A 13,006-nucleotide genomic window follows, 5' to 3' on the forward strand; every position below is an offset into this window, starting at 1 on the left:
GTTTTTCCAAAACATATGTTTAATTTCCATGTTTTCCTGAAGAATTGAGTCCAGGTTGGGAGACTCTCAATTTCTAGAAATAAGGAGTTATGCCACAAGATTTGTTGCCCCACAGCATCCCCCCACACGGCACAGCAGCATGGATGAACTGATTTGCGATTGCCTTGTTCCATTGCACTGCGCTTTTTTAAAAATCAAAAAGGCATGAATTGCTCTGACCACTTTTGGAAATGGTAGATCTTTACAATACAATGAGATTAGGATTTCATATACTTAATCTTTATGCATTTTCAATCAATTAATGAGTGTCTTTTAAAGCTAGATTTTCCAAATCTTAGATGGAAGAGTTCATTTCAAGGGATTATTGTTTTCACGGCAAGCTAAATTTCGAGCCATTACAGACATCTTTCAATCAACACCTCTTTCACCAAGGGCTCAAATTTTGAGACAGTACCAGAGTGGTTAAAATGCAAACGCACAGCCAAAATGGGATTTGGGTGGCACAAGTAACATCATCATCCATCAAATGCTGCAATGTTGAGCAACATTAATTACACTCACTGTCACTCAGCAATGCTTCATTAAGCACTCAAAAAACTTCAATGGAAAATGCAGTAGTCAGTGCACTACAAAGACCCACCCTTCATGTTAACAAACCTTTTTCCAGCCAGCCATTAATGTTACATGAGCCTCAAAGAATCAACATTTTAAGTCAGCCATGCTGAATAGCAATCATATGGAATAATAACTTGGGGCCATGAAATGTTATCCAAACCTGGGTTAACTTTTACTGAATATTATCACTAATGCTGAAGAAACAATGAAAAATCAATATGATTTGTTTGCTATTCCCACCGAAACCTATCAAGATAAAAATGTCAGGTCTTGCTATCCTCAACATCTACATCAAAATAATTCATCACAAAAACAAGGATTCATATTAATAATATTGACATATTATTCAATAATATTTCAATATTATTCCTTGGTGGTTAACTAGATAGATTTTATTAACAAGTATAAATTCACTACTGCTTTGATCACCAAAACATATATACTATATACACACCACATGGCATTTGAACAATTGCCATATGTAAAGAATTCTCCAAATCCATCAAAATATCTTATTAGATTCACTTCGAAGGAAAGATAGCATTTATTGCCAATGGGGAATGCTGTGCTTGATTAGTGACAGACAATAAGTTAGGACACCCTGTATGAATGAAGTGAGGGCCCCTGGCCTCTCTACCTACCTTGCTGCTGGAAGTAGTACTTGTGGTGGTCGAGCATATTCTCTTCAAGCCATTGGTCCACTTCCGACTTCTCACTGCCCTCTGCATCCACCCACGCACCAATGAGCAGCTTGAAGAGGGAAAAGCACGCCAAACAGACAATGCCTACAGCCAAAGGTGGTAAATGCCACTGGTCTCGAATCGCCATGGTCCTGTATCACTGTTGACTTAATCAGCGGTTTTTTGATAAAGTTGAAATCTTCCATGAACAGGTTACAATCACATCCAATTGGCATACTCTGCAATGAATTGGGTATCATGAAATACATTTACCAACTTTGACGAGTGAAACACCACACAAAACATTGACTTTGGATTTTGACGGAAATATGAAATGTTTGATCTTAAATTTCAAAGTCACTTCAACACCAATGTACACACCTAACAGAGGGTACTATATTACTTTAAGAATTAACCTTACACTAGGACCTTTCTATTTAGCGATGCCTCCCAAAATAACAGGCACACAAATGATCCACAGAAATATTACACTTTGAATCAGAGCTCATCAATCAAATGTTACAATTTTTAGACTTTACATTAAAGACATACCCAACTACGTCCAAACATGCCGATCCTCGGCACCATCAACAGCCCACAAAAGTATTTTTAAAGACAGGTATAATAGATGAACAATTTTGTTCCAAACTCAACCAGTATATTTCCGTAGTTTTCTTGGATTACTTTCGTTCTATATATCGCAATACGAATGGATAGGGGACTTCGATAAGAATCATCTTCAAAATAGAGTTCGTAAGAACTAATTTTCCAAATTTATGAAGTTCTTTCGTTACCCGGTGCAGTTTTTTGAGGCGTATGCAATGAATTAAAACAGTTCACGGGTAATTTGTTTATTTCTCTTGCTATGGTCTTCCATAATAATTCAAATTTATACAGGAAAATGCAAAAATTAAAATACCGAAAATTGGGTAGGATGTCCGCTAAACATGCTACATGAGGAAATCAAATTAAATAGCCATTAGTAACGAACGACCCTAATTATAAATTGATCCTTATTCGCTTCATACATTAATGGTATTAATGACGCATATGTCACTCATATTAGGAAATAACATTGTACTGATTTAAACATATACAATTACTTTGACAGGTTGACCTATGACATTAATTGCAAACCACAAATGAAAGACAACGGATCTGCACTATATTTACGTATCTTTTATAATGAATGAAATCTTTGCGAATCATATATTTAAACCCACTTGCATTCACGACAAATTTAAAATGCATGCAATGAACGAAAACAGTGACAAAACAAAAAACACAACATTCCATGGAGTACCACATCAAGCATAAACATTCACAAAATATGAATGAAACCCCTAAAAATTACATCAAAATGCTCCCTACTGCTAGTATATTATTAAAATATGATGTTGGAATGGAAAATCCTATATGTGAAAAAAATGACAAGTGGATAATCGAAGAAATATACTTCGCAGACTCACCGGTTACACGATCCCATTGTAAATAGAAGACGATTTGGAAGAGTAACAGGATAATTTCGATAAAATATATCCTAGATATTTACACCTCATTACTAGCTATCACAACTACAAAAAATTTTAGGAACACAATTTCAAATTTTGAATGCATGAAATTTAATAAATAAACGACTGATACATTAGCTCCATAGCAGAATGACTTCGGATTAGCGATGACATTTGTTTTATAGAATCAAAAGGCGCTAATTTCAGGCGGGAAACTTAATGTTTATATGATGCCTGTTTAAAATTAATGAGGTGTAGAACCGTGTTTTTCGGAAAATATTGTCACATTTTATAACTGGAGGCATAAACATAAAATAAACACTATATATTGTATCAGTATAAAAGCTGAAAATAACGTTAAAATCAAGTGTAAGTGTATTTATATTCAAAGGAAATCAAGTCATATTATTTAGTATTCCCTCTTTTCAATTTTATGGGGTATTAGGATATTTCCAAGACCATGGAATTTATAAATGATGATTTTACTGCATTTCTGGATTTTGACTTAAAGGAATTTATATTTAAAAAAGTAAAATTATAAATAATCAGCTTTATTGGTCCAAGGATTGTTTACAAAAACAATATAGCATACACCATAGGAAAATATATAGTCATGAATACAGAAAAGCATAAATAAACAGAGAAAAATACACATTTTCATAAATTTTGCTTACACCTGGGTCACCTTTTACACATGTTATATATTTCACACGAACATCATATTTTACGTTTCATTTAATTTTTTATATCAATGAAATCAGGAATATTGTAATACTTTGATACAGTTAGTCATGGTTACATTTAACTTTCCAAATAAAATTATATATGTCATGTTATTTTATGGATGCTGGAATATTATGTGATTGGTAATTTGGAAAAATGATTATAGGGCACAATGACCATCATTGAGAAGAGTGCTCAGATAGTTCACTCATATTTACTCAAAATTTAGTCTTGCCTCGTCAATGCAGTTGAAATTACCTATTTTACTTTGAGAAATGACAATATAAAAATGATGGCTCTGGAGGGAGTAACTTTGAGGGTAATGCATCAATTCAATATCACTCATTAAATGTCTCTATCTAATTTTAGATGAGTATGGCACTTGTTGACGAAGAATACTCTTCATTATGGTTAAAGATTATCTTTGGCAAAAATGCAGAAATTGGGTTAGAATGCCCACTTCTGTGACCATATGTGCTATTGATTTGAATTTGAGGAGAACTCACATTGAACATAACCAATAGTGCTGAGTTGTTAAAGTGAAGCGTCAGGGGAAATATGGATTGGTTAAATCTCCAAAAATATTAGATGCAAAGATGGGACCAACATACCATTTAACTTGTAGGCTGAGCCAAGAATATGAAAGAAAGATGGCCTACTTTCTACATGTAGTCATACCACAAAATATTTAGCATTTTCTGCATCAAAAAACACGCAAAAAGTTATTAAGATGGAGGAAATGATAATATTTATAGTTCCAGTTATTGAATACATTTGAAACCTTTCATGGAGTGCATCAATTTTTCAGACTTCGGAAAATTTTTATGTAATAAGTTCCTAGCATTCACACTAGCATGCATTAATTTTCACCACAAATTAAATTCTCACTCACTTTTCATCTCCTACCTGTCATATTACCAGTTGAGCCTAAGATTTGAGCAAATGTTTTTGGGAGAAGAAGTAATCCACTGGCAAGTTATATTGGAATTTCTATAACCATGCCTAAAACATCTCCATATTAACTTTCAATTTTGCTCAGAATTTTTTCCGATCCTCGAAGTGTGTCCAAGGGAAATTGCTTTGTGCATGACAAGTGGCTTTCATTAACTTTGAGTTTGTCACATCCAGGATTGTCTGTGATTGTTTCGTGGGTGCCGTCTCCCTTCCTGAGGGTCCTCCGTTGGACCATGTGGGGGGATGCTGTCCGCAGGTCCTTGGCCCACCCCACCCTTGCCATCAGGTCGATGAGCTGCGTGGTGAGGCTGTCTCTTCGGTAGCCGAACTCCGCCGCCCTGTAGTCATAGGGGAAGGCATGGTGGTAATTGTGCCATCCCTCGCCAAGCGTCAGTTTGGCAATGCTGAAGTTCTCCACAGGCATAAGGTTCCTGCAAAGGAATTTCCTTCCCAGTGAGAAACATCCTTCTTTCATCAGTCATATGGGAGGACAAAAAATTGCAATTCATCTATTTGCAATCAATGCAGCATTGAGGGGAAATAAAATGTCACTTTTGGTTTACTTAAACTGAAATTCACCAAGAATGCAGGAATGTAACAGCAAAGGGTTAAGTATCCCTTAAAGGTAAACAAAATATTTGATTATTGAACCCATATTGCTCTTAGTTTCATCTTGAGGAACTGTGTATCATATTTTTCATACACTTGAAGAAGCAGATTTGTTCCATAGCTCTTCAACAATTTTATAGCATTTGTTAAGTTTCAACAACCAGATTTCTGTGGAAAATGGTATTCTATACTCTAAATGGAATTCTTCAAAGTTCATTCTATCTGGTAATAGATGATTCTTTTGATGAAATTCTGATTGGAAAATCAATGTAGAAATGGGATATCCCAATTCATTTTGGCACTCATAATATGAAGCAGGAATGACAAATTTTGCTCCTAGTTATAATGTTTGATCCCTGCTTCTTCCAACACAGCCCAGATCCCAGCTTATGTTTGAATTAAATACATTCTATCTGATCTTTTATTGGCAGTAAACCTTTGGAGTTTTTACTCACCAAATTGTTAAAGCAAAGAAAATTATGAACATATTATATGACTAGTTTATTAAGGCTAAGCAACTACTACTTTAGCGTAATATAAATGTATATAAATGTCACACTTTCCTGCCTTACTATTTAGCCCATCTCTAACTTAAGATTAATGATTAAAATACACGAGCAGACGCTTTTTTTTAAAAGAGAATCAATATTAAGTATATGTGGAAAGCAATGATAAACTTATACAATCGATAAGCTTAAGCACAAGGTAATATGCCAAGTACATTATCCACTCCATCAAGTAGCTATGATTTCACAAACACTATTACAAAGAGACTCCTAAGTATTAAAACATTGTAAAAGTATAAATAAAACATATAAAACTTGGCCTACAGCTATGGTACAGCATTTTCTTCTCCTCTGCCACTTTATTTCAAACCTTGGAAATTGTCTTCCTGCCTGCCCTATTCCTATTCTCTATTCCTCATAATAACCTCACATCATAAGACTCGGATCTATATAATGTTGTCCTCTTGCTTTAAAGAACATATTTTAGATCCATGCCTGGCTGAGTTCAATTTTAAAGACTATTTACTTTCCTCAGGCCTCTTCGTACATCAGTGTCTTTCTTTCAAATTCTTCTTGCAGCGCTTCAATTCCTCTCCTAGAGTCATTGTCACTGGGTGACTTGTTGGGTGTGTACATATATATACACACACACGAGGGTCATCCGGAAAGTAGTACCCGTTCGTGAAATAAAGACACAAAAGTAAATATTAACAAACATAAAAAATTTTATTTGAAAGAGGATACTTTAAACTACTTCTCAACATAATCTCCAAGCAAATTAAGGCATTTGTCATAACGTGTGACAAGTTTCTGTATTCCTGCTGCATAGTCCTTCGCCGCCAGCTCATTGAGATACGCGAGGGACCCATCTTGCACAAATTTTTGCATAATGCAGATGGTGTTTAACAATTTCATGAACAATTGTTCGAGAAACATTGGGAAAATGCTCACAGATGTCATCAATTGTGACGCGCCGATCGTTCCTCACGAATTCGTCAACTGAGCTCACCAGTTGGTCTGTAATGACAGACGGTCTCCCCGAACGCTCATCGTCGTGTGTGTTCCCCCTCCCCATGTTGAAGTTGCGACACCACCGCCGAACAGACGACTCGTCCATTACATTGTCTCCATACACCTCCTTTAATTGGCGATGAATATCACATGGGCGAACGTTTCTTGCATTGAGGAATTTAATCACTGCCCTCACTTCACAACTGGCGGCGTTCTCAATTTTTTTAAACATTGTAAACAATCACAGAAACAACACAGGCAATGCTAGCGTCACGCAACTTGGCTCAGAGAAGGCAGACAAGCCACTGAAGCTATCTGACCTCGTCCAGCGGCTACTCGCGTCGTCAGCACTTCATGCGGCACGAACGGGTACTACTTTCCGGATGACCCTCGTACATATTTATATATACACAAATAGACACACCCAAATATATATTTATATATGTATGATATATTCCTCAGATTCTCCCAAAAGGATGTGCTTCTTGTGGTGGCTGTATCAGTAAACTGTACCACCTAGACTACCAGACTCCATGTTTTGGTACACATATACTCAAAAACTCCATAGCCTACCCACCTGGGGCACCATACTCCCTGGATAACCACTGCACAGTCAAACTGTGGAGCTTTCTCAAAATCTACTGTCAGCAAATGAGCATCGAATAAGTTGATTCATGGATAAATGGACAAATTTTGTTGGCTGTGCCCAAAATTCTTTTACGGTGACAATTAAGGTCACCTGATGATGCTAACCTTGTAAATAATGCTGCAAACTCCTATTGTTTGACCCATTATACTTTATAAAAAAATCTTGCATTAAATTTCCTAGCAATTATGATCATTTAACTTCAGAAATAGGCTCATTCAACTTATGCAAAAAAGTGTGATGGGTTGAAGAGCAACAATTTTCAAATGCAATAGGTATAGCTTAATCTCCAAAAGAACAATGAAAGGCTAAGGTTCCTTAGAATAGGATATAAGTTATGCACAATTATGTAACCTTAAGAACACTTACTTGTCATATGGCCTATTTCCGTAGATATGAGCAATACTGTTGACACACCAAGTTCCATGCAGCACAAACACATACCGGAAAAAATACGCCACAAAGAGAGAATTGAAGATATCTTCCCTCCATAGGAAATACGGCACCGAAGTTGGAATTATGATTGCAAATATGCCATAGAGAGTCTTGTAATACCTAAATATGAAAGAAATGAAGTTCCGATTCATGAATATTCAATTTGAAACTAACAAGCAAATAGTTAAGGCACAAAATAATTGATTTGTAAGAAATCAGATGCAACATATAGCAAAAGGCATACTTGCACTGGCAAGAATGACTTTGACGGAAAAGAAGTTCAAGCTACTCTGTTTTTTAAGTGATAATCAAGTACTTGCATTCTAGTTTTCCAGTGACTATCACCATAGAGGAAATTTGATTTGCGAATTACTGAATTTGACCCCAAAAACAAACTCTGCAATAATAGCAGTGGACTCGAAAATTGTGAGAGGGAGGGGCAGTTATGGAGGATGGTTAAGAAAGAAAAAAGCAGATGTGCTCCCGCCATGAGGTACGGCAGCTTCAAGGCACAAAGTAGTTTAGTTAGTGACTGCAAAGAAGGGGGCATAAGACACAAAAAGGCTTAATTAAACTTATCTCACATGAATGGTAGACTAATAATTGATATTTAGGGAGTTTTCCCCATATCGTTGAAGAATATACTGCTACTAGCATCAGGAAGAGGCCAGTGGGTTGGCAAGTGAGAAGAGTGTTGATATTTATTTAAATTTGATTGCAAATGTTAATAATATGATGTTTTTTCTGCTAATGCATTGTGATGATTATGATAGGCCCTGTGTTTATGGGAAGTGATTCAAATTATTTTACTGAAAGTATTCTGGAATATATAAATTTAGGTTAACATTGAAAAGAGCATGTGATATAGGGATTATTCTTCAGTTCTGTCCTAAAAGGTTGAGCATAGAAAGGATTTGAATAAGAAGGATGTTTTTTCATTTACGTTTTATTTATTTTATTCTATATTAGTTATTAAAATCAGACATTGGTTTGATAAATTATTTAACATTTTATTTTGGATTTATCCAAATAATTTAAATGGAGTAAGATATGATGCTACTGAAGATTGATTGAAATGAAGTTGTTAGATTAAGGTGATTCACTTGCCCAGTACTGAAGCAGAGTAGCATATCTCTTTTTGTTAATAATTTTTCCATCTATGGATGTTAAAAAGTGAATAACTTTTATGCATATTTGCTATTATCATGAGTCTATAATTTTTTTGGACATTATTTAAATGTTTATATTAATGCAGCAAATAGAAGTATACAAATAATAAGTGATTATTATAGGCAGAAAGCTCCATGTAGGAGTTGACATTAAGTAGAATAGCATTAGCGTAATTCAGCCAAGGGACACTGCTTATTCTCATCTAAAATTTTGTTGCATTAGTTATTCCATTGCTTTACCTTGACATCATCAGCTTAATATATATGATATGATGAAATATGATGAAGTTGTAGGACAAAAATATAAATGGTATTTAGGGCATACCGTTAGATACATTCAGTTGCAGATAGTATTGGATTGAAAAGGGGAGGAATCCTGAGAGTAAATAAATATACTGTCCTGATTCTAATATAAAATTATATATGTACTTAGTAATGTTTAGATGTATTTGTAGCAGTATTGATATAAAAAATGAATAAACCGCATATAATGATGCATAACATATTCAATCTTACATTTTGTTATATTACCATGCTAAATATAATATTATGTTGTCAAAACAATTCACTAGTAGGAGGTAGGATCATATGCATGTCATTATGCACAAGAATACACTTACTTTTTCTGAAACATAACGATTCCATCTTGTTCCAAATCGCTCATATTGATTCCCTTTCCCTTCTCAATGACCTTAGGGTGTTTCTTTGACATTAACCAGCCCATGTGGGAGAAGAAAAATCCCCGCCTGGCATTATGAGGGTCAGCATCAGTGTCGCTGTACTTGTGGTGCAGCCTGTGGTCTCTGACCCACACATACATGCAGTTCTAATTATAGTAAAAAAGTTGCCACTGAGTTTCTATCTTAGATAAAGTTTCCATTTAGTTATTTGAAATGTGCTTCATATCACATTACATACAAATTCATCACAAACAGGTGGGATAATTGATATGCACATAAGGACAGCCATTTCCTCTATTAGATGCTCAGCAAGGTATTTTAGAGTTTTGCCTACTATTCCTGTTTAATGAAACTTAACAAATGATGTAATTTTATAGAATGGTACTCAAAAATATATGCTTTTATAGAGATTAACATTAAATACTAACCTGTCCTGCTATAGTCTGAAATAACACCAGAATGAGGCGAAGCTGCCATGATGCCTTGTATGATTTATGTGAATATAACCTGTGAGCTCCCATCAATATACCTTCTGCACTTGCAAAAAGTAGAAATAACGCTGAAATTGATTAACCAAATAAATGAGAAAGCATTAATGGTGATGAATATATACAACAAACAAACTTAAAAAAATGCATAAATATTTCATTTCTGCTTTGGAAAATACTACCACTTAACTTTCTAGTGAAAATTTTCATTAACGGAGGAAATTCAATAATAAGTCATAGCATGCCAAGGTTTAGTAAACAATCGAAATGTCTTATTCCTACATTCACTTTCAAAAGCGGAACACGGTTTTTGGAATAACCTCCACGTGCAATACTATGATTTGATTACCTATATAGTAGGACGTAAGCTGAAGATATATTTTACTTACCCCAGAGATTCGTGAGTAATCGAGCGCTGGTTATGGCAAGGTATAAACCATATAATGCAGCAAGATGTAAAGACGCGAAACCAAACACATTTCCCCAAACAATTTTCCTCTTGAAGTCAGGATCTGTGGTGAGTACTTCCAGTTGGATAATTTTTTCCTCCGCTTTAGATTTCTCTAGTGAGTCCCCTGTCAATCCTGCCCGTATTTTTGTGTCAGCGATCATCGTGGGGAAACACTGTCACTCCTCGGGGCGGAAGCAGAAATGAATTCGGTGTGGCTTTGCGCACGCCGGGTGGGAGGGAGGGACCTATTGGGAGGGAGGAATCTAATGTGAGGCACGGTTTAAGTCACTCTTGAGTCACTCCCCGACTCGCCATTCGCATTTTATAACTGGAGGTTGAGAAATAAGGTATCTTATTCCACAGTGGAGACAATGAATGCGTAATTTCTGAATTACCGCGTATCTACTAGGCCTTCGAACTCGAATTTCTCGGATATCCATAACAGTTCATTGTTGTGAAATTATGATTGTTTTGACAATCTGGTACCGGGAATTACCAGTGTTTAATGTGCAGCGCATGTGTTATACACTTTAAGCTTTCAAATCACTTCAGATATTTATTCACTCATTGTTAGTACGCACCCCCCTCGAAGGGAACTGAATCATATACATTGTTATGGTATCCTTCCGCGAAAAGATAGTACCATGCGGTCAAAACGCTTCAATGTTGCTTTAAAATATTATGACTCTGTGATTCTCTCTTGAATCATAAAATACTTGCGTTGTCTGCTCTGGACGATTGTCTTCATGGATATGATGGACAATGTTTGTAGACTCCTGCAGAGCTATCCCGAAATTGTATGGCCATGTAAATAGGTGTTATGGACTATACTCTTGCCTCGGAATGATCATGTTCCCGTCTTAATGTTCAACCGAATTAGTTTGTATTTTTGTTAAAATCTCAGACCAACCTCGCATGTTTGGTTTTAATAATTTTATGGTGGCATATGGATTGAATTCGTTTGTCGGAAAACACACGCCTTCCCTGTTTACGTATTTGCAGCCCACAAATTCAATCGCTTCACCTTATCGCCTTTTTCCTTAGGTATATTTACCTGAAAGTAAACATTAACAGTGTTCACTTGGTGATTCATGTCTGTGGTTTCCTGATACCGGACCAAAAAGCCCAGATGTGCTCTTTATCGGCAAAGTCGGCTTCGTTTTGTTCGCCGGAATCCCCTGTCGAGGGACATTCATGGAAGGGGTGTGTGATCTGGTCCTGGGCCGCCCGGGATTCCCCTCGAAGCTCCGATGGGCAGCACCAATCTGCCCACTGGTGCTTCCCTATGAGACCGACGTAACTCACGCTCATCGAATGGCTAATTAACGTGTGAAAGGGCTATTTGCTCGCACATATTGCATTCTTTTGTTTCTGACAAAGGAGACAATTAGGGAGTGGTATTTTTAATTGACATATTCGTTACATACATGAAGTTACAATTCTCAAAATGAGATTCATTGGCTGAAATTTGACAGAATAAAATTTTACACTGCAAACAATTTTTTTTCGGAGTAGATATGGTTATTAAATTATGGCTTACACGATCACATAGTCTGTGTAGGTTTTTATAATATCACGATTATAATAGTTATTTTTATTTCTTAAATATAGATTCAAAGGTATATTAGACGATCATTTTGTCATCAGCTTTGGCCATTGCTGACCTAGTGGCAGACTTTTTTCGAATGCCTCTTTTCAGGAATGGAAGGGCGTCACTTACTGTCCATACGGAAATTTGCTTTCGCTTCTTCCCCATGTGGTCCCTGCCCAACGCTCAATGGAGGTTCGCTGGCTTGTTGGCCGTGATCTCTGTAAACAAATAAAATCAGCGCGATTAAAATTTCACTTAAAGAGTTAAGGATAATTAGAATTGGCAGCATGATGGCGAAATATGATTTATTTATTATAAAAACTAAAATGATTGTAGCAGTCATAAGTCGCTATGTAGAAGTCATTGGGCTCAGACTCGGTCAGTTGATGGTCTATGATTCCATTGCAACGTCAGCTGAAGAAGGGATGAACATTTGCTTGATAACTCAATGCCCATGCTCGTCTGAATTTATGCAAAAAATCTATATAAACATGTCACTTTTCATTCAATGGAAAAATCTAAAAAACATTATCTACCTAAAGTGTAATTCTGGCTTAAAAGAATTCTCTAATTAAGAAAACTACTTTGTGCTGACTACAGAGACCATTCCGTGGGCCAATACCATTGTGCTGACTAGCACATGATGTGTGCGCCAGTGGAATCAGGGGTGCATGGAAGACGCGAGTAATGGCTAACGAGGAATGGAGGAGTAGAGGCGAACTGGCAAAATTGGAGAAAAACTAGTGGGCTGAACGGAAGTTGATTGCAAATTTGGAGATTTTGACATATTATATAATTAGTAATTCAGAGAACTAAAATTAGAGAGGGTAAATGATTTTAGGGAGATGTACGATGACCGCCGTTGAGAAGAATGCTTGGGTAGTTAATTCTTATTTACTTAAGATTTTGTGTTGCCTAGTCAATGTAGTTGTAAGTA

At 36.1% G+C, this 13,006-nt stretch overlaps 2 protein-coding genes across 3 annotated transcripts in view; both read right to left on the bottom strand.

Moving 5' to 3' along the window:
- The window catches only part of LOC139686378 (apoptosis-resistant E3 ubiquitin protein ligase 1), a 162,336-nt gene extending 159,380 nt beyond the window's left edge, over nt 1-2,956 (bottom strand). For both annotated transcript variants that reach the window (XM_071583570.1, XM_071583569.1), the window contains exons 1-2: nt 2,765-2,956; nt 1,257-1,534 (exon numbers count right to left, since the gene is read on the bottom strand). In XM_071583570.1, coding sequence (XP_071439671.1) covers nt 1,257-1,443 — 187 coding nt within the window. In that variant the 5' untranslated portion in view covers nt 1,444-1,534; nt 2,765-2,956. The remainder of the gene's footprint in view (nt 1-1,256; nt 1,535-2,764) is intronic.
- Nucleotides 2,957-4,547: 1,591 nt separating this feature from the next.
- Nucleotides 4,548-10,639, bottom strand: LOC139686412 (acyl-CoA Delta-9 desaturase-like). Its single transcript, XM_071583605.1, has 5 exons — nt 10,417-10,639; nt 9,968-10,098; nt 9,480-9,685; nt 7,625-7,810; nt 4,548-4,914 (listed from the first exon to the last, which is right to left on the bottom strand). The coding sequence occupies exons 1-5, from the start codon at nt 10,637-10,639 to the stop codon at nt 4,548-4,550; spliced, it is 1,113 nt and encodes a 370-aa protein (XP_071439706.1).
- Nucleotides 10,640-13,006: the final 2,367 nt, after the last annotated feature.

The sequence above is a fragment of the Hetaerina americana genome, unplaced genomic scaffold (assembly GCF_022747635.1).
Source record: "Hetaerina americana unplaced genomic scaffold, ioHetAmer1.1.p SCAF_14, whole genome shotgun sequence".
Lineage (NCBI taxonomy): Eukaryota > Metazoa > Arthropoda > Insecta > Odonata > Calopterygidae > Hetaerina > Hetaerina americana.

What these genes read in the sequence shown, in the direction of transcription:
- LOC139686412 (XM_071583605.1), bottom strand. Translation starts at nt 10,639, where the DNA reads ATGATCGCTGACACAAAAATACGGGCAGGATTGACAGGGGACTCACTA. An exon ending in TTCAGACTATAGCAGGACAG is followed by an intron (nt 9,686 to 9,967) that starts GTTAGTATTTAA and finishes TACTATAATTAG; the next exon opens with AACTGCATGTATGTGTGGGT. An exon ending in ATCGTTATGTTTCAGAAAAA is followed by an intron (nt 7,811 to 9,479) that starts GTAAGTGTATTC and finishes TTTCATATTTAG; the next exon opens with GTATTACAAGACTCTCTATG.